Below are 23166 nucleotides of genomic sequence, written 5' to 3' on the forward strand. Positions count from 1 at the left end.
GGCCGCAAATATTTAACGAATGCGTTACTTAGAGACCGTCTTCGAGAAGGCCCGGTACGAGGGATGAGGGAAAAATTTCTGAAAGCGCGAGGGATGCACCCTTGGGAAAACAACCATAATGGATTGGGCCATTGCCTACCCCCCTCGAAGGAAGGGAAAGGGAATTCATTGGAAAATACTCAATCTTTTAATTGTTTTTATTCCCTTTTCCTCCTTTGTGTCTAGCGGTTAGTGAAGGGGAGAATGTTTTCTCCGGGACGGAGGCGTTTGACCTTTTAACCACCCCCAGTGGGGAAAAAAATCGTGGCGCGGCTCCAGACGGCTTACAAAGGTCTTTACTCTGCAAATGCGGGGGTTGAAATTCAAAAAATCTAGTATTGGTCGTGTACGAACGAGTGACTTACATCAATGAGTAAGTACTTTTAGAGCGAAAGTGAACGAAAGAGGTGCTGGCTGATGAAACTGCGAGAATTCATAAGGGACTGGTAGTTAAGACACATTCACCATCACGTGGAAATTGAAAAAGATAATATAAATGAAATGGGTCGATGATGGGACTTGTTTGATAAGCGTAAACAGAAAATTTGTTTAGCCATGAGATGCTAATAGTTGTTTCCAGTTCGAATGATAACAAGGCCACGATGTGCTGTTGCACAACGTCCTCGCTCTCGTGGGTCCGCCTCTCCTCGCTCCGTCGCACCGGCAATACGGCCCCAGATTTACACCGCCGAATCGAAGGGGGGGGGATTGATTTTTCGTAAAAGGGAAAACTGAGTCGGCGACACCCCTCAGACTGAGGAAGACGGGGATCCAGGGTCTGACTCACCGGCCCCTTCCCTGGTGACTCATAGGGAAGACGCTGTACTGGACCTGGCCCAAAATGATCTTTTTCTCTTATCCCGGGTCTCATTGGGAAATCAGATTTGGCAAAGTCGCGAAACCACAACGGTCCTAGCTGGAAGGGTAAAGAAAAAAAAGAGGAAAGAGGATCCTGGGGCAATTCTGACCCTAGTTTTATTGGCCCTACCATGTGCCCCTCCAGATCGTTTCCTTACAAAATTGAAGAAATCTGGCGATTGGGATTCCACTTGTTCAGTTTAACAGAATTCCGTCCCTCAGAAAGGAAACCCATTAGTTTCAGCCTTTTCTACAAGCCCAAACGCTGTCTAACCATTCAACCTAACAAGATTGTTAACAAGTAATGACAACAAAGTATGACACTTCGGCATAATGACCGGCCTACCTGAATTGGTACCAATTTGCCAACTTATACCTCAGCATAGTTACCCTTTAAGGTGGAACCAATGTTGCCAATTTAAACCTCATCATACTTGCCTATTTGCAACAATGTTGCCAACTTACTCGGCATAGTTGCCTAAGAGGTAGCAATATTGCCAAACCTCAGCATCGTGGCCTACCTGGGATAGTAGCAATGTTCCCACTTACTCAGTCTAACTACCTACTTGAGGTGGTAACAAGGTGGTTGCTAGTTCTCACCACAACCTATTGGCCTATCTGTTACTAACATACTCAGCAAAATTGCTTACTTGAGATGGTATTATTGTTGCCAATTTACTGGGCATAGTTGGTAGCAATGTTGGAAACTTAGTGGGCACAGTTGCCTGTTTGAAAATGGTAATAATGTTGCTAACTTACCGGGTATAGTTGCCTATTTGTGATGGTAGCAATGTTGCCAACTAACTCGGCATAGTAACCTATTTGGGTCGTAGCAATGTTGCTAACTTACTCTTCAGGATAGTTGCTTATTTGAGGTAGTAGCAATGTTGCCAACATACACCTCAGTATATTTGTTTATTTGAAGTGGTAGCAATGGTGCCAACTTACACCTCAACATAATTGCGTATTCGAGGTGGTAGCATTGTTGCCAATTTACACCTCGGCATAGTTGCCTAGTTGACGTGGTAGCACTGCACCTGTGCAAGTGTCCACAGATAGTCTAAATCAGCTGTTCATTAAAAAAATGAAACTGCAATCTCAGAAATTAATTAAAAATTAATAAGCAATTTGTATAATGTTATTTTTAGTATCTATTAAGGGCCAAATTGAACATTAGTTAGATTAGCTACTAAGATTTTTTTGTGGAGAGGACGTCGAAGTAAAAATATGATAAATTTATCCATTTACCCGAATCATCTGTGGTATCCCTTTTAATCTCAGTGCCGGATGTCTTATCTGCCCGAACAGGATACGACGTTTTTCCCACTCCTACTTCTTTTAATTTTTTTTACCATTCAACTGTGTCTCTACTCCGGCAAAGACGAACGTCTTTCGCACGCACGTGTCAGACGTAAACAAGCGACTAAAAATCTGTAGAGAAATGGACAGAAAAAAAGGTAAACCAGTTTCAAAACATCCGGTGCGAAAAGGGTGGCCGGCGGGGGCAGCGTGTGGGTATCTGGATCGCCCACGGGACCTGGTGCAACCTCTGGCCCAGTTCGATCTTTTAAAAAAGAAGTCCAAATTTTGGCAATTATTACGTAAAAGTCGAAGCCACAAAAAGAGAAAATACTAAATTAGTATGAAGTCAGCACCAGCTGGTCGAACTATCATCTGTTTCAAACGATAGTTACTACAACCATGATAGTAACTACTAATTAGAATTAGTACCTATCACTAGTAGTTTGTACATTACAAGTATGGTATATCTAGGAGGAGAGGGCACTATGTTGCTTTGTCAGTCTGTAGTACTGGTAGTACATTTAGTAACTCCTAGAGACAATTAGTACCTACTAAAGTAGTAATAGCAAGTAACATAGATTCACTTAATAACAACTACATACAATTGATACCTATTACTACTACACAAATTAGATAGTATTTTGGAAATTGGTGCCTATTACCGGTTGCCATGATTGGGTGACATTCTCTCGTTATCTCAGTCAGCTGTCCTGATAGTACCTTTACTATCTCCTAATACAATTAATACCTACTACTTCCACACTAGTAAGTATTGTAGATTGTATCCAATTAGGCCTACAGCACAGTATTTTCTCAGGTTTGATATTGGTAACTACTAAATCTGATTAGTACCGATTACTACTACTACACCAGCTAGATTGCATTTTGAACCCAAGTTAAACCAGGTTGGTTGACAAACTATCATTTTATCGGTCTGCTGATAGTACTTTTCGTAACTACTACATATAAATAGAATCTACTGGCTTCCACGTTAATAGTTTGTAGACTAAAAATATGTAATACCTAGGTTGATAAGGCACACTGTTGTTTTGTCAGTCCCAATAATACTTTTAGTAACTACTACAAACATTACTTTGGCCGGATATCAATTGATGAGGCCACCAGACTACACAAGATATGCTGCACTTGTATAGTCTGAAGCACTGATAATAGTATTAGTAAGTACTACTTTATTTGCAACCTACTACTTCCACACTAGTAGTTTGCACGTATATAAACAAATGTTGACAAGGCACACTAGTGTTTGTCAGTCTCAACAGTACTCTTAGTAATTGGTACATACGATTAGTACCTTCAAATACTACACCAGTTGCATTGCATGTTGTACCCAAGTTAGAGCTGGGTTGATTGACACACTGACGTTTTCTTAGTCTGTAGTACTGATATTCACTAATTTTTATACACTAGTAGTTTGTAGATTGTGAGTAAGTACTTCAGATCTAGGTTTACAAGGCACACTGGAGTTTCGGCAGTACGAATAATACTTTTAGTAACTATTACCTACTATGAAGTCAGCACCAACTGGTCTATCATCTATAGCAAACTACTACAACAAGTAACCAAGAAAGTAACTACTACTTAGCATTTGTACCTAATATTTATACACTAGTGGTTTATAGATTATAAGTATGGTAGACCTAGGTGGACAAGGCACACTGTTATTTTGTCAGTCTGACAGTACTTTCACTAACTACTAATACACTTAGTACCTACTAATTCCACACTTGTAAGTGTTGCAGATTATTGCTATGCAGTATTTTCTCATGTTAGATAGTATGCGAGTAATTACCACATGTAATTAGTACCTACTATTACAATATCAGTTTAACTGCAACACAACGAAAACTACAATTACGACTGACGAAAGAACGGTGTGCTTTATACCTAGGTAACATATTTGTAATCTAAAATCTGTTAATGGGAAAGTAAGTAGTATGTAGTAGTTACTAAAAGTACTACAGACCGTCAAAACTACAGAAACTACACAGGTCCAACTTGACTACCACTACAACGGTTGCGTTGAGTGTTGTATCCAATAACTGTGTTGGTTAACAAATTGGTGTTTCGTCAGTACCAATAGTACTTTTTGTAACTACTATCTACAATTAACTACTTCTACATAATACAAAATTGTGGAGTATATTCATTTTAGAACTAGGTTATTACTTCTATTTTTATATTTTCTTAGGTTTGAGTGTTTGACAGTACGTTTAGTAATTATTACGGTAGACCAATTTTTTTCATATTGTTAAAGCTGGTTGGTCGACACACTGTAGTTTTGACAGTACCAATAGTACTTTTAGTAACTATTACCTACAATTAACTACTACGAATGTCCAAATGGTAGAGTATATTCAATTAGATTTAGGTTATTACTTCACAATATTTTCACAGGTTTGACAGTACGTTTTTTAGTAACTACTACGACTATAACAGTTAGAATGCATGTTGTTAGTCCTGATTGGTTGACACACTGTAGTTTTGTCAGAACCAATAGTACTTTTAGTAACTACTACATACAACTAGTACTTCCTACTTCCACACCAGTAGGTATTGTAGATTACATGTAATAGATAGGTTATTACAATGCAATATTTTCTCAGGTTTGAGTGTTTGAAAGTACGTTTAGTAGCTACTACGACTAGACCAGTTTTTTCATGTTAGAACTGGTTGGTTGACACACTGGTGTTTCGTCAGTACCAATAGTAATTAGTAACTACTACCTACAATTAACTACTTAGTACTTATTCGGAGCTGTCTGACCGGTCTTTAAATATTTGTTTATTAAATTCCCAAAGGGGAGGCGATTTTGAATTTTTTCGCAATACGCCGAAATGCGGCAACGCACGAGGAATTGCGTGTCTGTACGACTTTTATCGCGATGGCACGACAAGCCCGTATTTGAAATTGACATTGTCACATTCTAAATGCATTCTTTATCGTTAATACATTAATTATTAATTAATTTTTTTGTGAAATAGAACGCGTGCGACTTACCTTGCGAGGGGATAATCCTTGTGCCGGCGGTGCGACGTGGACTCCACGGCGGTTTTCTGTCGAAGACTGGCCGAAGGGAGCGGGCGCGATGGAGATGGCCGTGGAAGGGTGGGGTGGGCGGAGGCGTGTAGGGCGGCAGGGGAGGCCGGCCGCCGCCCCCGGGGCAATCAATACCGCCTCCATCCCGCCGAATTTAGCGAAATTCAAAAACGACTTAGGTGAATTTTTTTCAACCGTCAAAAAAAAAAAAAAATCTTTCACAATAAAATTACTTAGCCGATTGTATAGATTTTTTTAAAATCTGGTTCCCGCTATTGTGGGGGTTCCTGAGCTGTGGCCCAATCTCCACCCGGCTTGAAATTTTTTAAGGCGGAAACTGACCCAAAGCGGTTGATCGCCTTTTATAATTTATAAAAAAAAAAATCTAATTTGGCAACAATGTCGACTTTTCCCGCCAAAATTGTTGCCTTACAAAAAATCCAAGTTTTATTACAAAAACATTAAAATTTAATCAAATCGATAAGTAGCAACAGATGAAACAATCGTAATATGGTTGAACATTAGGAAACAGAGAGATTCAGCTGTTCAGGTGGCAAATTAATCCAGGCTGGAACATACCACATGGTTTTTTTTAACAGTTGAAACTTTTGCAACGTTCGGAATTGTGGACACTTCCAAATAGTCCATTTTTGAAGGGGGATCAATGAATATAACACTTAGAATGTTCCCCACTGGTACTTTTGAACAGTTGAAAATTGTGGAACGTTTCAGTCGGTTTGGAATTTTTAATACTTCCAAACCGTTCATTTTTAGAACAATAGAGGGAGTCACAAGTTCGACTTGGCACGTACCTGACCGGTACTTTTGAACAGTTGAAACTTTTGGAACGTTTCAATCAGTTTGGAATTTTTGATACTACCAAATTATCATCTCAACTATACCTCGAACAAGTTGAATTAATGAATTAATTAACAAGAAAATGAAATTGTAGATAAAATCCGGGGTGCTTTCAAATTGAAAGAAACAGTGTCATCTCTTAAGAGAGGGGAAGGGGAATTATATAATTTATTGAGTATTTATTGACAAAAAAAAGAAGAAACAACATCAGTTGATGCAATTTCCATTGACATTCTGTAATTTTTCCTCGCACTCTTTTAAATTATAAATACAGGTTTGAGGATGAAAAAAGAAATTATAAATACATATGCATATCAATGAATGTGTATTAGTGTTACAACAGCCATTGTCAATCAGCTATTTGTCGACTTGTCGAACCATGCCAATGTCGGAGCAATCATTAAATTGCAAATACCCAAATCAATTTTATTTTTTTAAATTATTATATAAATAAATAAAGTTTTTTTATGTACTCACTTACAATTGTAATAGTATACTTACACCACGTTGTCTACTTAAGAGGATAGCAATCTTGCCAACTTACACCTCAGTATAATTTCCTACTTGGGATGATGGCAATGTAACCAACATTGCACACCTCAGTATAGTTTCCTATTTGAGGTCGTAGTAATGTTGCCAACTTATGCCTCAGCATAATTGCTTAACTGAGTGGTAGCAATGTTGCCAACTTATACCTCAGCATAGTTGCCTACTTGGGATGATGGCAATGTTGCCAACATATACCTCAGTATAGTTTCCTATTTGAGGTCGTAGTAATGTTGCCAACTTATGCCTCAGCATAATTGCTTAACTGAGTGGTAGCAATGTTGCCAACTTACACCTCAGCATATATATTACACAGGGCGGGCGACCAGGACCCGAGGGGTTAAAAGCCTGAGTAGGCCCGTACCCCATCCCTAATACACCTCAGCATAGTTGCGTACTTGGGATGATGGCAATGTTGCCAACATACACCTCAGTACAGTTTCTTACTTGAGGTAGAAGCAATAATGTTTCTAACTTACTTCTCAACATAGTTGCCTATTTCAGGTGTTGCAATGTTACCAAATTACACCTCAGTTTAGTTGCCTATTTGAGGTGGTAGCAATGGTGCCAACTTACATCTCAGCATAGCTGGCTATTTGAGGTATTAGCAATGGTGCCAGCTTACACTCCAGCATAGTTGCCTACTTGGGATGATGAAAACGTTGCCAACTTATACCTCAGTTCAGTTGCCTGCTTGAGATGGTAGCTATGTTGCCAACTTAAATCTCAGCATCGTTGCCTATTTGAGGTAGTAGCAATAATGTTGCCAACTTACACCACAATACAGTTTCCAACTTGAGGAGGTAGCAATGTTACCAACATACTCCTCAGTTTAGTTGCCTATTTAGGTGGTAGCAATAATGTTGCCAACTTACACCTCAGCATAATTTCCGACTTGGGTTGGTAGCAATATTGTCAACTTACTCGGCAGCTGCCTACCTTGTAAATGTAATGCAAAAAAAGAATATATATTAATGTTATTTATGTATATAAATATTTGCATCTGTATTTATATTATTTTAGTTTTAATATTGGAGGTGATACATTTTTTGTTCTCACCAAACCATTTTTTGTGTATAATAAAATGACCAACAAAAATAGTCATGCATATAATATTTAAAATATCTTAATTTTTATTTTATACTTTTATTAATGTATAAATGCATCAATTAAATTCTTACATATGATGGAAACGTCCTACCTTATTGTCTCGGAGGCGGTGGACTGGCATTGTCTCCACCGTGCTCAAAAAAGAATCACATTTGATGCAAATGGTAAATGTCCACAGCCCCCCTTCTTTCAGACATATTGCCCAGGTGATAAGTGATAATCGTCATATCAGTTTATCGCCTTCACCTCGTGACAGGAGGGGAGGCAATATGGGAACAGAGATAAAAACAGCGCAAATATTTATCAAAATAAAGTGCGAGATAACTGACTACAGATATAGACCAATAAATACTTTCTTCATCCCCCCCCCCTTTTTTACAACATGACAATGTTGATAAAATGGTAGTTTTTTCTGCAACAACTTAGTATCATGATTTCCTTTTATGGGATATGATATGAGGTTTGGCACAGATTTTGCATTATTGGATGATATGGTCAGACAAAGATTTAGAATTAATATATACGTTGGAAAAACAAATAATTCCTACTTGTTCCGAAGGTCAGACAAAAATATATTATTGGAGCCAAAGGCGAGTCTGATGTTTGAACAAAGATGGGACAAATTATGAATGCTAAATGTCAATTTTATTATTATTATTATTTCATTTTATTTTTTATTGAATCTGATTGGAAGGTTACTGTCAGATATGATAGCTAGACAAATATTCTATTTTGGGATATGATGGTTGGACGATTTTTTTACATTTAATATCATATTAAATCCACTATATTTAGTGGTCTATTGACCAAATGACTACTTTCAATTAGTTGATCTTTTTATGTAAGGTTTTTGGTTGAAATGAAAAACCTAGTGTCACGAGCTTTTTCACTTCAACCAAAAACCTTTTATAAAAAGTTTAATCTCACAGTTGAATAAAGATTATCTACTATATGTGATGATTTTGCCTTATCAATGTCAAAGAAAATATTCTATGATAGGATGAAGAGATTTGTAAATATCGAATCAGATGGACAATGATTTTTCTATTTTGGGATAAGACAGTAAGACAGAGTTCCTAAAGATGAGGTATCAGCGGGTTCACTTTTGCAATTCATGCAAGAGACGTGGTTGTAAAAGTCTTTCAACTTGATGATGAGCTAAAGGGCTCGAAATCCGGAACGTTGCAAAATATCTTACTGTGAGTAGGAACTATCTTTTTAAAAAGGATTGAACACCGTAATCACTCCATCATTTATCATTTCCAAGAGTTCCTAATACTGAATCTCATACATTAACTTTTCCTACTACAATGGATAGACCTATTGTGGAATCGACAGTTTGACAATGATTGCTTGCATTAATGGATCAAATGGTCAGACAAATTATTCTATTATGGGTTGAAACAATCAGATAAAACTTTCTAATATTGAACCAAACCGAAAGAATATTATGGGATATAAATGTTGGATTATGAGTTTGTTTTATTGGATCAAATGGCGAGACAAACATTCTATTATTGGTATGAGTCAAATTAAAAAAAAATTCAAAAGCTGTATATTACGGGAAATGATTGTTGGACGATGATTTTGTATTAATCGATCAAATGGCCAGACATACATTCTATATAATTTTTTTTTTTAAACAGTGAATCCAATGAAAAAGCTTTTGGATTATGGGATGATGATTTTGTATTATGAGTCAGATCAAACAATTTCAATATTAAATCTAATTAAAAAATCAAAAGCTTTTGTATTATGGGATATGATTGTTGGATGATGATTTTTTATTATTAGTTAGATCAAAAAATTTCAATATTGAATCCAATAAAAAATTCAAAAGCTTTTGTATTATGGGATGAAGATTGTTGGTCGTTGATTTTATATAATTGAATCAAATAGCCAGACAAACATTCTATTATGAGTGGGAACAGTCAATTTTTGTAATATTAAATCTGACAGATAGACAAAAATTTTGGGTATTATGGGATGTCAAATATTTTCTTGTATGTAATTTTATAATAATTGTGAATGCTTCAAACGCCGATATGGCTGAACCGATCCATGGATTTTCATTCTTGATTGCTTAAACACTGACCCCAAATTTGTTCGTAAAATTATGAAAAGTCTAAATTATTAATCGAGGGGGATGATAAGTAATTAAAAAACACGAACTGTAAGTAATTGAAATACCATTGATCTGATGATTGTTCCTAGCAGTCTGGCTCATTTTCACCAAATATTATTGACACTTATGACAGTGCGATGACATAAATTTAATTTATAAAAGCAGGCAAAATAATAAAAATTAAAGCTAATGTTAGATTAAATGTTAAATACAATTTTATTTCTCCTTCCATGTAATAAGTTCAAAGATTTACATCGTACCGATGAATATTACAACTACTGAAAAGATTTTTTAAATTTTATACAGAATGTTTACTTCCACTTGTCGTTTTCGTAGTCCCATTTTGAAGAGATGCCTTCAATGGGGTCCATTTTCAGGTCGAGTATTCGTCTCAGTTGAGCCCTCTTTCTGTTTTCGCTGAACGACTCTGGCAATTCGGGATTATGGCCTGAATTGACAAAAATAAATATAAAGTAAAATAATTTCAACTTCAAATTCAACATAAATGATATTAAAATACCGAAGAATTTTGTAAACATGAAAAGCCAGAGCGATGAGGAAATAAGAATGAGCGAGAAGCCGAGTATGCTCTTCCATTCGCCGGTGGGTGCTTCGACTTCTGCGAGCGTCTGGCAGAAGGAGTAACGGTATAAAGCCTTCTTATCCGCCATGCTCAGTTTCTTCCAGTCGCCTTTCTCCTTCTCCTGGAGTTCGCGTATAGCTGGCGTCTTCTTGCCGAAGCGCACTGAAGGCATTGGGAAGTCACTCCTGTCGACGTAGTTCGCCTCGCCGTTGTGCCCGAAACCAATTACCTCCCGGCCGGCCAATTTGGTAATGTACGACGGGACGGTCACCGCCGATGAGCCGGCGCGCACCGATTTCAACATCGGCAATGTATTTTTTAAAAGCCTAGCCATCTTGGGAAAAGAAGAAAAATTAACTCATTATAACCATAAAATTACCTTGCGCTCTCGTTTCATAAATGGTGAATGGTACTTTAATTATTAAGAATAAAATATTATGAACATTTTAATAACAATCTATTTACTTATAATTAAACGGGTTTGTTAGTACAAATTCCAAAATACTAAAAAAAACTTTGAAATTTATATTAAAAAAGGGAAGAACCAAAGTGAAAGGGGTTCAATGTCTATCCACCCAAAGCCAGAAAAATTCACACCACTTTTTCATAATTAAAATTAAAAACAACGTAAATATTTAAACAAAGAAGTTTTTGATTATATTTTACCTTAAAATAAAATAAAATTTAATTAAAATAACCGGAATGTCGAACCAGCTTACCTTCAGGCTTCGAGAGAAAAATCAACGGCAACTTGATCGAATCTGAAACCGGTCGGTCATCTGATCGATAAAACCCAACGACAAAACAACAATAATAATAATAAACTCAATTTAAAAAAACAATAATTTTTTATTCTTTATAAATAAAATTAGTACAAATTACAAAGATAAAATATTATTTGGGTCCTGTCGAAGGCCATGGCGTGCTTGCCGCCAAGGCTGACATTTTTGAAATTACGGTAGAACATTCTTTGATATTTTTCATTTTAATATTCATTTCCTCGCGGACTAAAGCTCAAAAAACTTCTTATTAGACTCAAAAATGGGCTTTTTGAAGCTACAAAAAAGTCTAATTGGAACGTTTCAAAGGAGTTAACTGTTAAATAGCACCGGTGTAAGCGTTTTTAACTACGTCACATGACGGGTACTGAATTATGATCGTTTCAAAAGTTTCAACTGTTCACTAGAACCGGTTTCCAAGGTCTCCAATTCGGGTTCCATAATTTTTTCCCAATTATACACTGGCAGGTAAAAAATTACACCCAATTGATTTTTTTTTCATTTTCTCGATGAAAGAAAATTCTGCCCTTAATTTCACTCAGTGTTTTTATCAATAAATATTTGTTTATGCTGTTTAAAATTGGGAATATCAATTAGAGGTATTAAGGACACTTAATCCTTAATCCCAAAACAAGGATAAAGAATTTTTCAATGTTTACTTTTTATGGAATTTAAAATGTTTATTTAGTCGCAATGGAAGGCTGAAGCAATAAACTGTTTAGTTTCATCTTTGTTTTCTTAATTTCAATTTTTAAACTTAAAAATGCCACTCAGTGCTGAGGATGTTGCGCGTGTGTGGCATTTATTGATGACGGACTGAAACACTTCGAGACGTTAGACGTTTTCGAGAAACTGGGCCCTACCATAAAAGGCCCGGTTCTGGGCGCCCTAGGATAACAGAATTACGTGATGACCGTTTTTTGACTTTGAGAATTATGCGAAACCGGCACCTTACTGTTGTTCAAGCGATTCATGAGCTCCAGGAAGTTTGAGGTGTCCAAATTTCTGAACGCACTGCTCGAAGAAGATTAAATCAATATGGACTGATGGTTTTTTGCCCCGCAAGAGGTCCAGAATTGACAAGAACATCCAGAGTTACTCGAGAACATGCCATTGGTCTTTAGATTGATCTGCTGTACTTTTTACAGGTGAGTGTAGATTTGCTCTACAATCCAGATGGGGGTGAAAGAGTGTGGAGAAGGCGAAATGAAAGGTACGAAACTTGTAATTTTTCCCAGAGCTAACCTTTTCAATGTGCTGCTCTGTGATGTTATGGGCAGGATGGTTGTTGTTCGTGGATGGTCTTTGACGGCAACTCGCTTGTGGATGAAATTTGGAACTTCATGCGTTACCTATCTCCGATGAAATAACCGACAATCCTATTACAATGCACGATAATGCCCTTCTACATGTCGCATAGTAAAAACATACCTTCAACAGCATAACATCAGGGTCTTAGCCTGGCCAGCCCGTTCTCCAGACTTGAACCCGATCGAACATTTATGGGATAAGGTTCAAAAGACGAATAAGTCCATCACTTCCTACACAATCTTGAAACACTACACGATATTGAAAGGTCTCTTCGTGAAGATTGGGCTACCTCCAGCAAAGAGACATTTCCAGACTGGTAGAAAGTATGCCGAGGCGCCTTCGAGATGTAATTAAGGCAAGAGGAGGAAATACGCGATATTGAAATGTTATTAAAAATCTAAAACAAATTTCATCTGTCCGTCCTTTTTTAATTTTTTAAAATTATTTGTTATTATTAATTTTCCTTAGCAATTTACATTTTTCTTTACTTTTCTAGATAAAGACTCAATTATTAAACGTTAAAAAACCTGAAACTTTGATTAATATATAAAAACATATACAAATCGAGTTATATTACAAGTGGATTGAATATTTTACCTGTCAGTGTACATTTAAAAAGTTAACGTTTTGAAGCGTCGAAAATTTCGATTAGGTTGAAACGTTTCACAAGTTTCAACTATTCACTAGAACCGGTTGTTCCAAGTTCTTCAGTTCGAATTCCATGATTTTTTCACAATTGTACATTTAAAAAGCAACGTTTTGAAGTGTCCAAAAAGTTTCAACCGTTCACTTTAACCGGTTTGGAATATTCCAAGTTCTCTAGTTTGAATTCCATGATTTTTTCCTAATTATACATTTAACAAGTTAACGTTGTGGAATTGCCAAAAATTCTAAAACCATAAAAACGTTTGTAAGATTTCAACTGCTCAAAATAACCGGAATGTTTCAAGACTACCTTCTCGATTTCGTCAATTTTCTCCTCAAAATATTAATTTTTCAAGTTTCAAATATTGGAAAAAATTGAAAGCGTTTCCACCGGTTTAGGACGTCCCAAGCGTTATGGTTCGTTTCACACGTTCCAGCAATACGACATTCCTGTTTTTGTTTTTGATAATTTTTCTTTGTATCCTGAAAGAATAAATTTTGCTAATTTGGTGTTGGTTAATTGCACGTCGATTGACAGAGAACCGGACCGACAATTAAGTAGGATGGATGGTTGTTAGGAAATTGAATTTCACCTCGGCCTTGTTTCCACCGTCGGGTGGAGTTTTATTTTCCCCAGGTAACTCAAAAAAAGATAATACAGAGGAAAATGTTTATATTTTGTTGGAATATTTCGCGTCAGACCGGTATGCCCAGGCGCTTCGCCTCATCTTCGAACTTGGATTTGAAAAGCCCCTTGGGGTCGAAGATCCGTTCGAGGACGGCGAAGTCCGCCGGTCTCTTGTCAAGCAGGTACTTGATGACTTTCTCGGAGCCGACTCGTTGCCTTTCGGTGCAGTGAGAGCAGCCGGTGGCCAGGGCGTCGGGAAGCGAATCTGAAAAAAAAGAAGAAATAGATATTCGAAAACTTGGATTCAAAGTTTAAAAGTTAGCACTCGTTTCAAAGGTTCCAAGAACAAAAGTTGAGCGAGTACGGCTGAATCAGTACAGAATGTTTCAACCGCTTCAAAAGTTCCAAAGAGGTAATAAAGTTGGGTGCTGAATCAGTGTAGAACGTTTCAACTGTTTCAAAAGTTCTAAGGATGCACAAAGACTGGGCCATTAGGGCTGAATCAGAACAGAACGTTTCAACCGTTCCAAGGATGAGCAAAAGATGGGCCATTAGAGCGGGCTGAATCGTACTAAACGTTCAACCGTTTCAAAAGTTCCTAGGAAGTAAAAAAGTTGGGCGCTGAATCAGTATATGACGTTTCAACCGTTTCAGAAGTTTCAGGGATATAAAAAATTGGGCGCTGAATCAGTACAGAACGTTTCAACCGTTTCAAAAGTTCCAAGAATGTAAAAATGTAAAAAAGCTGGGCGCTGAATCAGTACAGTACGTTTCAACCGTTTCAAACGTTTCAAGGATTTACAAAAGCTGTACGATTAGCACCGAATCAGTATAGAACGTTTCAATTGTTCCAAGGATGTACAAAAGTTGGGCCATTATGACTAAATCGAATTGAACATTTCAACCGTTTCAAAAGTTCTAAGTTCAGTTACCTTTGAGCTCCTTGGCATCAGGGGTGCAACGTCCTCGGTCCGTGAGGCAATCGAAGTATTTTCTGTAGAGTCTCTGGTTCTTCATAATCACCTCGACGTCTATGTTGTCATATTTGGTCGTGTATTGGGTAGACGAGGTGGCGCATGCCAACAGCCAGATCAGCAGGGTCGCGGATTTCATTCTGCACTGATGCACCAGCGTTGGCATCGTCCGGTATTTAACAGACGGAAAATAGACGGGAGGGGCCGAGTGGAAAATATGATTCCGACAAAAATAATTACACCTTTGTTTAATAGCAGAGTGACCCGATGAGACATCCTACGAATGAAATATCAATTGCCAAAAAGGATTCACACATGGATAAGGACGAATCACATGAAATCTTTGAAACTGTTAAGAATCGTTAAAACTTCAAAATCGTTCAGTTTTACTATCTTTTGGTAGGAGATCATGAAATACGAGAAGAAAGACTTGCATTCTAAACCGGTTAACAATTTGGAATTTTTAACTTCACAACGTTAATATTTTTTAAATTCACTAATTTCGTGGTCCGCTTGACCAATTAAATCATTACAATTAATTAAGGTTTTTAGTTAAGATGAAAAAAAGTTAATGGCACGAGCGGGATTCGAACGCACGATCTTCGGCTAGATACGCCGCTGCTCTACCACTACCAAGTGGTAGAGCAGCGGCGTATCTAGCCGAAGATCGTGGGTTCGAATCCCGCTCGTGCCATTAACTTTTTTTCATCTCAACTAAAAACCTTAATTAAATGTTAATATTTTTAGTGTAATTGGGAAAGAATCACAGAATCCGACTTTGAGCATTTGGACCGTTCCACACGGGTAATTTTGAACAATTGAAACTTTTGGGAAGGTGTGGCATTTTTGACAGAAATCGTTTATTATTTAGAGAAAACGATGAAAAAAATCACGGATTTTTAACTTCACAACATTAACTTTTGTAATAATTGAGGAAAAATCGCAGAATCCGGCTTGGGGCATTTGGAACGTTCCACACGGTTCTTGAACGTTCCACACTCTACAGGTTCCAATGTACGAAATATCACAATTCATCGAAAAGAATATGGACAAATATTTTTTGATTTGGGGAGGGGGCGCTTGTATTTCAAAGTGTACCAGGTTTTGACAAAAGCTGGGAAATGTGTCTCATAAAGGCCGCTTGAGTTGGCGGCCCTGCATCCCTGGCCTGGGGGTGCCCGGCCACCCTCTTTTCAGTCGGGGAACCCATTACGGTCGGAAAAGTTCAATACGTCGTATTAACGCGCGTTCCAGGCCCGGTGAAATTAAAAATAAAAATTGGTTTATTAAAAAAAGGGTTGAATTGTTTAAATATTCTATGTTTTTTGGAAAATTTGTTGTGAGTCGGTTTTTTTAGAAAAAATATTTTGCCAGTGAGCCCAGTGGATGTCCCTCACCCCTATTGGATTAACCCATCGAGATGATAGCCGACGCAGTTGTCATGTTGAGGTATTTAAACTTTGAATTAATTATTTTTTATTTAGAATAAAATTGTTTAAACAAAACAAAAAAAGATTTACTAAAAGAAAGAGATTGTTTAGAGAGTTGGATTTTGACCAGGAAAACTGAAGGTCGGCCATGCTTATCAAAGTTAGAATAAAATATAAAAAATAAATAAAACGAAAAATCTTGTTAAAATTGTGGTTAAAACAGAAATTGACATAACAAAATCATGAATTTTTGTATTGTTTGTTGTGAAAAATTTGGACCGATCTAAAATCCAAAAGAGGACCAAAAAAAGTTTGAACAATTTTTAATGTCGCTTCCCCTCCACAAATTTGCTCTTTATTTAATGTCTTCATATTTAAAAAAAAAGATTTATTGTATTTATTTACTTTTTTACTGAGAAATTTTTTTTCTCTCTTCGACGATTGGGGGCTTTTCACTTTCTTTTTTTCCCATAAGAATATTATCTTTTTGTTGAAATTGTCGCCCCCCCCTTTCAGGACGAGAATTGCTTCGTCTGTTCGTGAAGTCGAGACCGCTACTAGTTATTTATCTCAAACCGGAATCTTCCTCGCCCGCCCTCCCAGACACGATGGAGATAAAGCGAGTCAGAAAAAGAACAAAAAACAAATCGTGCATGTCAATAGATAGGGGGTTTCCAAAGGGCAGGGAAATAATCTGCGAGTGAACGAACTATTGTATAGGTTAGCTGCTAATGATGTGAACGATGAAAGAATCACGGAGTGGCAATGGGTTAGCGCTTCATTAAATGAACGATGAATAATCGCCGTGAGTTAACGTGTGATTGTAAGGGTGAGTGGCTCAATAAGTGAACGTATGTTGAATGAATCACTGAGTGAGTGAGTGACTGGGTTATCGGCTCATTAAATGAATCACTGTGATAGAATGACTATGGTTTATCGGCTCGTTAAGAGAACGAACGATGAATGAATCACTGAGCGAGTGAACGATTAACGGTGGGTGAGTGGCTCATCAAGAGAACTGACGATGAATGAATCACTGAACGAGTTTCGATGGGTTTTCGGCTTAATACGAGAACGAACGTTGAATGGGTCACTAATTGAGTGAGTGCCTCGTTGAATATTGGGTAAGTGCCTCATTATGGGAACGAATGATGAATCAGTGTGATTGAGTGAACGTCTAACTATGTGGGTTTGTCACTAATTTAGTGGACGTCTGATAAATAAATCACTAAGTGATTTAGTGAACAACGATTAATTAACAATTAATCAACACAAATTAATCATTGTGTGTGAGCGAATGTACCAGTGAGTGACTGGGCATTAGGCTCATTAAGCGAACGAACGATGAATGAAATCGAGCGAGTGAACAATTGACTACGGGTGATGGACGCATTAAGTGAACCGTGAAAGAATCTCTGTGAGCAAGTGAATGTGTGTAGCAAGTGTGCGTCTGTATTGGAGTGTGAATCATTAAGAGAACTAACGATGAATCATTGTACGTGAGCGAATGAAAATGTGAGTGGCTATGGATGAACGGGCTCATTAAGCGAACGGTGAAAGAATCACCGAGAGTAAGTGAATGTGTGATTATATCGGTGAGTGGCCCATTAAGTGCACGAACGATGAATTAATACAAAGTGACGGAGTGAACCTGTGTGTGAATCGGCTATAAGCTTATTAAGTGAACGAACGATAAAACAAACACCTTGAGTGTACCTGTAAGTGACGATGGTGAGCGGCTCATTAAATGATCGAACGATTAATGAATGATTGTGTTAATGTTTCATTTAGTGAACGAACAATGATTTTTGCCGATTAAATTTCACCATGGCCTCCAATTAATGATTTTAAAAATATATTTGAAAAATTAAAATTTCTTAATGTATGGGATTACTTATGGTTTTTGCGTGTTTTTCTGTTTATTTTATATGTTTAGGGCAAAGTGGTGAAGGGAATTTTATTATTCAATGCATCCCTTGCCGGTCTCGCGTCGCCGTTCACTTCCTCTCTCTCAGTTCCCGCACCATTTTGAAAAGTTGATGCCGATCGACCGGGGCCGGAGTCGCAGGGCGCCTGGGACGCTAATAGAAACGGCTCCTATTAATAAAACGGGAGCGAGGAGCCCTTCTAAGTACCCCGGGAGACTCGGGGTGACATCTGTGACAACTTAAATATACCCGTGGGAGGGGGCGTTGTCGATTTATCGGAGGGCGAGGAATGATAATTTTGGAAACGCAGATGAGCCTCTAGCATCATTAAAAAAGATGAAAACAAGATGATTCCGTACTCGAAATGAGAAAGTCGTCGTTCAGTCGGTAATTTACTCGCATCGTACTACGTTCCATTCCAGCTGGAACAAACGTTTAGAATTTGGTAGACTGGAAAGTTCAAGGTTACATTTTCACCGATTGAAAAGCATCAACCGGTTCAGAATCTCTGAGACATTACAGGATTCAAGTTAATTCGACCAGTTAAATATCCGAGATACATTACACCCTATTAGATAATATTACAATTGTTTAGATTGAAACGTTCCAACCGGTTAAGAATCAGAGAGGCATTAAAGAGTTCAAGGTTGCATCGTATCGGTTGAAACGTTCCAAAGGTTGAGGAATCGATGTGGATAAAGAGTTCAAAGTTGCATGCACCGGATGGCACGTTTCAACCGGTTAAGGCACTTACAAACTTTAACGAGTTCAGTGTTACAATATTGTACAAATTAAAACGTTCCAAGCGTTGAGAAATCGGTGGTAATAAAGAGATCGGTTGGAACGTTCCAAAAGATTAGGAAGATGCAAAGGTACAGTTGTGTCAGTTGAAAAGTTGAGGGATCGGTGTGTCTAAAGAGTTCACAGTTGCACAAAGTTGTGGTTTGCTAAGAAACATTCCCACCAATTAACAATTTTCCAGGCATTATAGGTGAAGGTTGAACGTTTCAAATTGTTAAGGCGCTAAGAAACTTTAGCGAATTCAATGTTACAATTGTACAAATTGAAACGTTCTAAAATTTTAGGAATCGGTGAGACGAAAGAATTAAAAAATTCCGTTTATGACGGTTGAAACGTTCCAACCGGTGAACATTCTTTAAGAATAAAGCGTTCAATGGACAATTGTATCGGTTGAGGTTCAACCCGTTAAGTACCTATGAGGCATGCTAGAGACCTGGAGGTTAGGATTGGCGACAACCTTTGGGAATAGATGACTAAATATTTCATTGCTACAATGTGCCAGCTGAAACTATCAACCGTCTAAAGCTCAGTGAAACTTTAGTGCTAAATGGAATAATTCGATTGGTTGAAACTGTTAAACCGTTCGCATCTTTGAAACTTCTAGTCTAAGGACGTACATAAAATTTGAAATGTTTCATACAATTTAAAAAAATCTGTGAGTTATGAATCTCTTAGTAAAATTAAAACACTCGAAACGTTCCAACTAGTTCAGAATCTGTGAGACATTAAGACTTCAAGGTCACAATCTTATCGGTTGAAACGCTCGAAACTCCGTGAAACTTAAAACGGTTCACAAGACTGGATAGAAGAACGTTCCTGCTGGTTCAAAATCTGTAAAGCGTTTGAAAACTTGAAACGAACGATATATATTATATTTGTTGAAACGTTGGGCTGATTCAACCGGGGAAGATAATCATTAAAACTGGATGTTATTCTATGGACTATTTGAGAGAGTGACGGTGGGCAATGTCTTGAGATGGAATCCATTAAATAACAATCATTACCAATGATTGCTTTGAAGCTCATAGAATTTGCAAAACACCTCCTTCCCGAGGAACAGCCCTGGCCGGGCCATGCCTTCATTCTCGATTATTTGAAATTTTAACGCGTTCTAAATGGAATTGGGACATTTGAAATTTGAAATTTGAAATTGAATCATTCCAACCGGAGGAAAGTAGTAACGTTTCACTTTTTGGACTGTGGGATTTAACGAGTGTCTGGAAAAATAAAAAAACTTGGAATGTTCCAACATTTTGGAATAATGGAAGCTTGGCGGACCCTAGAGAAAGTTATGTCTCGTTATAGTTGGAACAATCGGCACGTTTCAAATGTTTCGAACTTTAAGACTTAATGTACGTTTAAGAAAATAAAACCACTCGGAATGTTCCAACCTTTTAGAATAATGGAAGCTTGGCGGACGCCTAGGGAAAGTTAGTACACTTGGAACATTTCAATTGTTTCGAACTTTGAAACTTCACGAAGTCAGGTTGAAATTATAATACTTGGCATATTTTAAATTTTTGGAACTTTCACACTTAACGAATGCCTAGGAAAATAAAAACACTCGGATCGTTCCAACCTTTTAGAATAATGGAAGCTTGGCGGACGCCTAGGGAAAGTTAGTACACTTGGAACGTTTCAATTGTTTCGAACTTTGTAACTTCACGAATGTCAGGTTGTAGTTATAATACTCGGCATATTTTAAATGTTTGGAACTTTTTTCTTTTCAACTTAACGAATGCCTAGGAAAATAAAAACACTCGGATCGTTCCACTCTTTTAGAATAATGGAAGCATGACAGACGCCTGGGTAATGTTGGTTCACTTGAAACGTCCCAACCGCATAGAATCATGGAAGCTTGACAGACTCCTGGGTAAAGTTGGTTCACTTGAAACGCTCTAAACGTTCGTAATATTTGAAATTTTCGTTTCAAACTCTTCAAAATTTTCAGGGCTTTTTGATGCTGGTGAGCCTGGTAATGGTCCATACAGTTGGAACGTCCCAACCGTACCGAATCCTTTGAAGCTTATACGATCTATTCGATTTGCTATTTGACAAAATTTGGCTGTTTTTTTCTGTTTTGAACTTTTGAAACGCTTGTGACTGATCTAACGTCCTCCGATTGACCAGGATCGAGGCAGGTATTCCGGAATGTTAATAACCCTGCCAAAGAATCTTGCGTCCTGGCCAAGAGAAGCATAGACCTAAGATATTTTTTGTTCGATTAGCTTCTCCGGCCTTTCTTATTTTTTCTTTCTCAGTCCAGCTTAATTATCAACGACAGGCCGGTGCATTAGATAGTTAATCACGTAGATAGCGTCTTGATAAACAGCCCTATCCGGACATGGATGATCACGACGGTCATTATGCACCCGAGAGGGGGGGGGCATCGGAGACCGTTGATCCAAATCGGTTTATGCTAATTCCTCTGTTTTTCAATCGCGTCCTTATTCAATTATTCAAACCAGCCGATGATCTGAGGCGTCATATTATAATGATTGCCATCGGGCAAGAGTCGGGTCCGTAAGTTCTCGCTGGTTGAACTGTAGAGAGCAAAGTGACTCTGTTGGGGATGGCTTAGAGCAAAGTAAGAAAGCGAAATTACACGGACCCGTTGTTTTTTAAATATATTTGTTTTTTACGTTTCCATATCGAATCTGTGACTATTGATCAGTGATAACTTGTCACTGGAATTATCGCCGGTTTCCAGGGGGATGCGGGCCGCCCGAGGCGTTTCGCCGTAGTCCTGTAGCGTGAGCGGGGGCGGGGGTTGTGTTCTGGCGGCGGATTGCAAGGTTGCGAGCTGTATTGATCGGGTCGGGGGTGGCGGGGCGGTGTAAAACCCGGCCAAACTCGCTCCACCGACCATTTACTCCGACCCCCTGCCATGAGGAGGACGGAACGGCCCACGGAACATTTTCGAAAAGTAATAGTTTTTCATTTAACAATTATTCTCAATAAACAAAAACACCGAGGAAAGCTATGTGTCCACGTCGTAGTGTAAACCAACCTTGTGACAATTTTCGAACGTTCCGACCCGTTCGGATTTTGTGAAAACATTGTGAAATATATGAACCGTTCCAACCTCGTACGAATTAGCGATTCGACTGCGTGGGCAACAGCAATGGTGCGACTCAAACAACCGGAACATATGAACCGTTTCAACCGATTAGGATGTCCATCCAACTATTTGGAACTTATTAGCCGTTCAAGATGATGTCACACTTTGTGGATTAACATGAATCGTTCCAAGTGGTTATGATGTGACAACCACCTGTAACTTATGGAACGATTCAACTGCTTTGACTTAACTATACAACTTGAATATGATGGACCCTTCCCAGCGTTTTCATACTTACCTGTTTAACCTCTGAGCAAATAATGAACTGTTCCAACCGTTGCAATACAACCATTTGGAATTTATGAGCAGGTTCAACCGCTGATGTACCACTTAGTTGACAACTTGGAACATATGTAACTTCCAACTGTGTGACTCAACTACCTGGAACTTGTGACCGTTTCAACCGATTTGTCGTAGCCATTTAACCTGTTGGAATTTACGAAACAATCCAACCGAAGTCATACGCGGCGTTTTAACCGCTTGGAAATATAAATCATTTCCAACTGCTTACGATGTGACTCAACCACTAGGCACAAATGGACCCTTGTAGCTAATACATGAAGGAGTTTAACATGTACCAATTTAACATATGTTCCGTTCCCACCGAGTCCAAACGGTTTAACCACTTGAAATTTATGAATCATTTTAACAGCTAGCCAACCACTTGGAACTGTTGAACCGTTCCAATTATTTTGACGTAAGAATGCAACTATTTGAACCGTATCAACGTTATCTGGACAATACCGCTTACACACATATCAGTTCAATACGAACCGTTCCAATTGCTTGTGATGTGAACCAACGTTATGGAGTATGGACCGTTTCAACAATTTTCACGTATCAAACCAACCTCTTCGAACTTTTGAAACGTTCCAACCACTTACTACCTGTTGAATAACTCGGAACATGTGAACCGTTCCAATTATTTTGACGTAAGAATGCAACTATTTGACCCGTTTCAACGTTATCTGGACAATATATTGAAAATTCTGAACGTTCCAACTTCCTACGAGGTAGTGAACCAACTGCCTGGGGAACAGCGATGATGCGACTGAACCACCTGGAACCTTA

General features: G+C 38.1%; 4 protein-coding genes across 5 annotated transcripts in view; 1 reads left to right on the top strand and 3 right to left on the bottom strand.

Annotated features, from left to right (window-relative positions):
- Window positions 1-5546, bottom strand: part of LOC106663103 (amyloid beta A4 precursor protein-binding family B member 1-interacting protein) — a 40519-nt gene extending 34973 nt beyond the window's left edge. The window contains exon 1 of the mRNA XM_014387680.2: window positions 5218-5546. Within this exon, the coding sequence (XP_014243166.1) occupies window positions 5218-5400 (183 nt within the window). The 5' untranslated portion in view covers window positions 5401-5546. The remainder of the gene's footprint in view (window positions 1-5217) is intronic.
- A 4546-nt stretch (window positions 5547-10092) lies between these two features.
- LOC106663247 lies at window positions 10093-11264 on the bottom strand. 2 transcript variants are annotated; one of them, XM_014387937.2, is made up of 3 exons: window positions 11198-11264; window positions 10416-10812; window positions 10093-10343 (listed from the first exon to the last, which is right to left on the bottom strand). In XM_014387937.2, the coding sequence occupies exons 2-3, from the start codon at window positions 10810-10812 to the stop codon at window positions 10207-10209; spliced, it is 534 nt and encodes a 177-aa protein (XP_014243423.1). In that variant the 5' UTR covers window positions 11198-11264; the 3' UTR covers window positions 10093-10206. The 2 variants fall into 2 exon arrangements, with proteins under 2 accessions (XP_014243423.1, XP_024082589.1); XM_024226821.1 differs by lacking the exon at window positions 11198-11264 and adding an exon at window positions 11145-11164.
- Window positions 11265-13809: 2545 nt separating this feature from the next.
- LOC106662989 (ejaculatory bulb-specific protein 3) lies at window positions 13810-15077 on the bottom strand. The gene is made up of 2 exons (XM_014387449.2): window positions 14774-15077; window positions 13810-14106 (listed from the first exon to the last, which is right to left on the bottom strand). The coding sequence occupies exons 1-2, from the start codon at window positions 14979-14981 to the stop codon at window positions 13910-13912; spliced, it is 405 nt and encodes a 134-aa protein (XP_014242935.1). The 5' UTR covers window positions 14982-15077; the 3' UTR covers window positions 13810-13909.
- A 924-nt stretch (window positions 15078-16001) lies between these two features.
- The window catches only part of LOC106663141, a 28128-nt gene continuing 20963 nt past the window's right edge, over window positions 16002-23166 (top strand). The window contains exon 1 of the mRNA XM_014387743.2: window positions 16002-16264. The gene's annotated coding sequence lies outside the window, so the exon portion shown is untranslated. The remainder of the gene's footprint in view (window positions 16265-23166) is intronic.

The sequence above is a fragment of the Cimex lectularius genome, unplaced genomic scaffold (assembly GCF_000648675.2).
Source record: "Cimex lectularius strain Harlan isolate CLEC.00 unplaced genomic scaffold, Clec_2.1 scaffold14, whole genome shotgun sequence".
Taxonomy (NCBI): Eukaryota; Metazoa; Arthropoda; class Insecta; order Hemiptera; family Cimicidae; genus Cimex; species Cimex lectularius.

Coding starts and splice junctions, on each gene's coding strand:
- LOC106662989 (XM_014387449.2), bottom strand. CDS start 14,981: ATGCCAACGCTGGTGCATCAGTGCAGAATGAAATCCGCGACCCTGCTG. Junction 14,107..14,773: donor TGATGCCAAGGAGCTCAAAG/GTAACTGAACTT, acceptor CTTTTTTTTCAG/ATTCGCTTCCCGACGCCCTG.
- LOC106663247 (XM_014387937.2), bottom strand. CDS start 10,812: ATGGCTAGGCTTTTAAAAAATACATTGCCGATGTTGAAATCGGTGCGC. Junction 10,344..10,415: donor CATGTTTACAAAATTCTTCG/GTATTTTAATAT, acceptor TTGTCAATTCAG/GCCATAATCCCGAATTGCCA.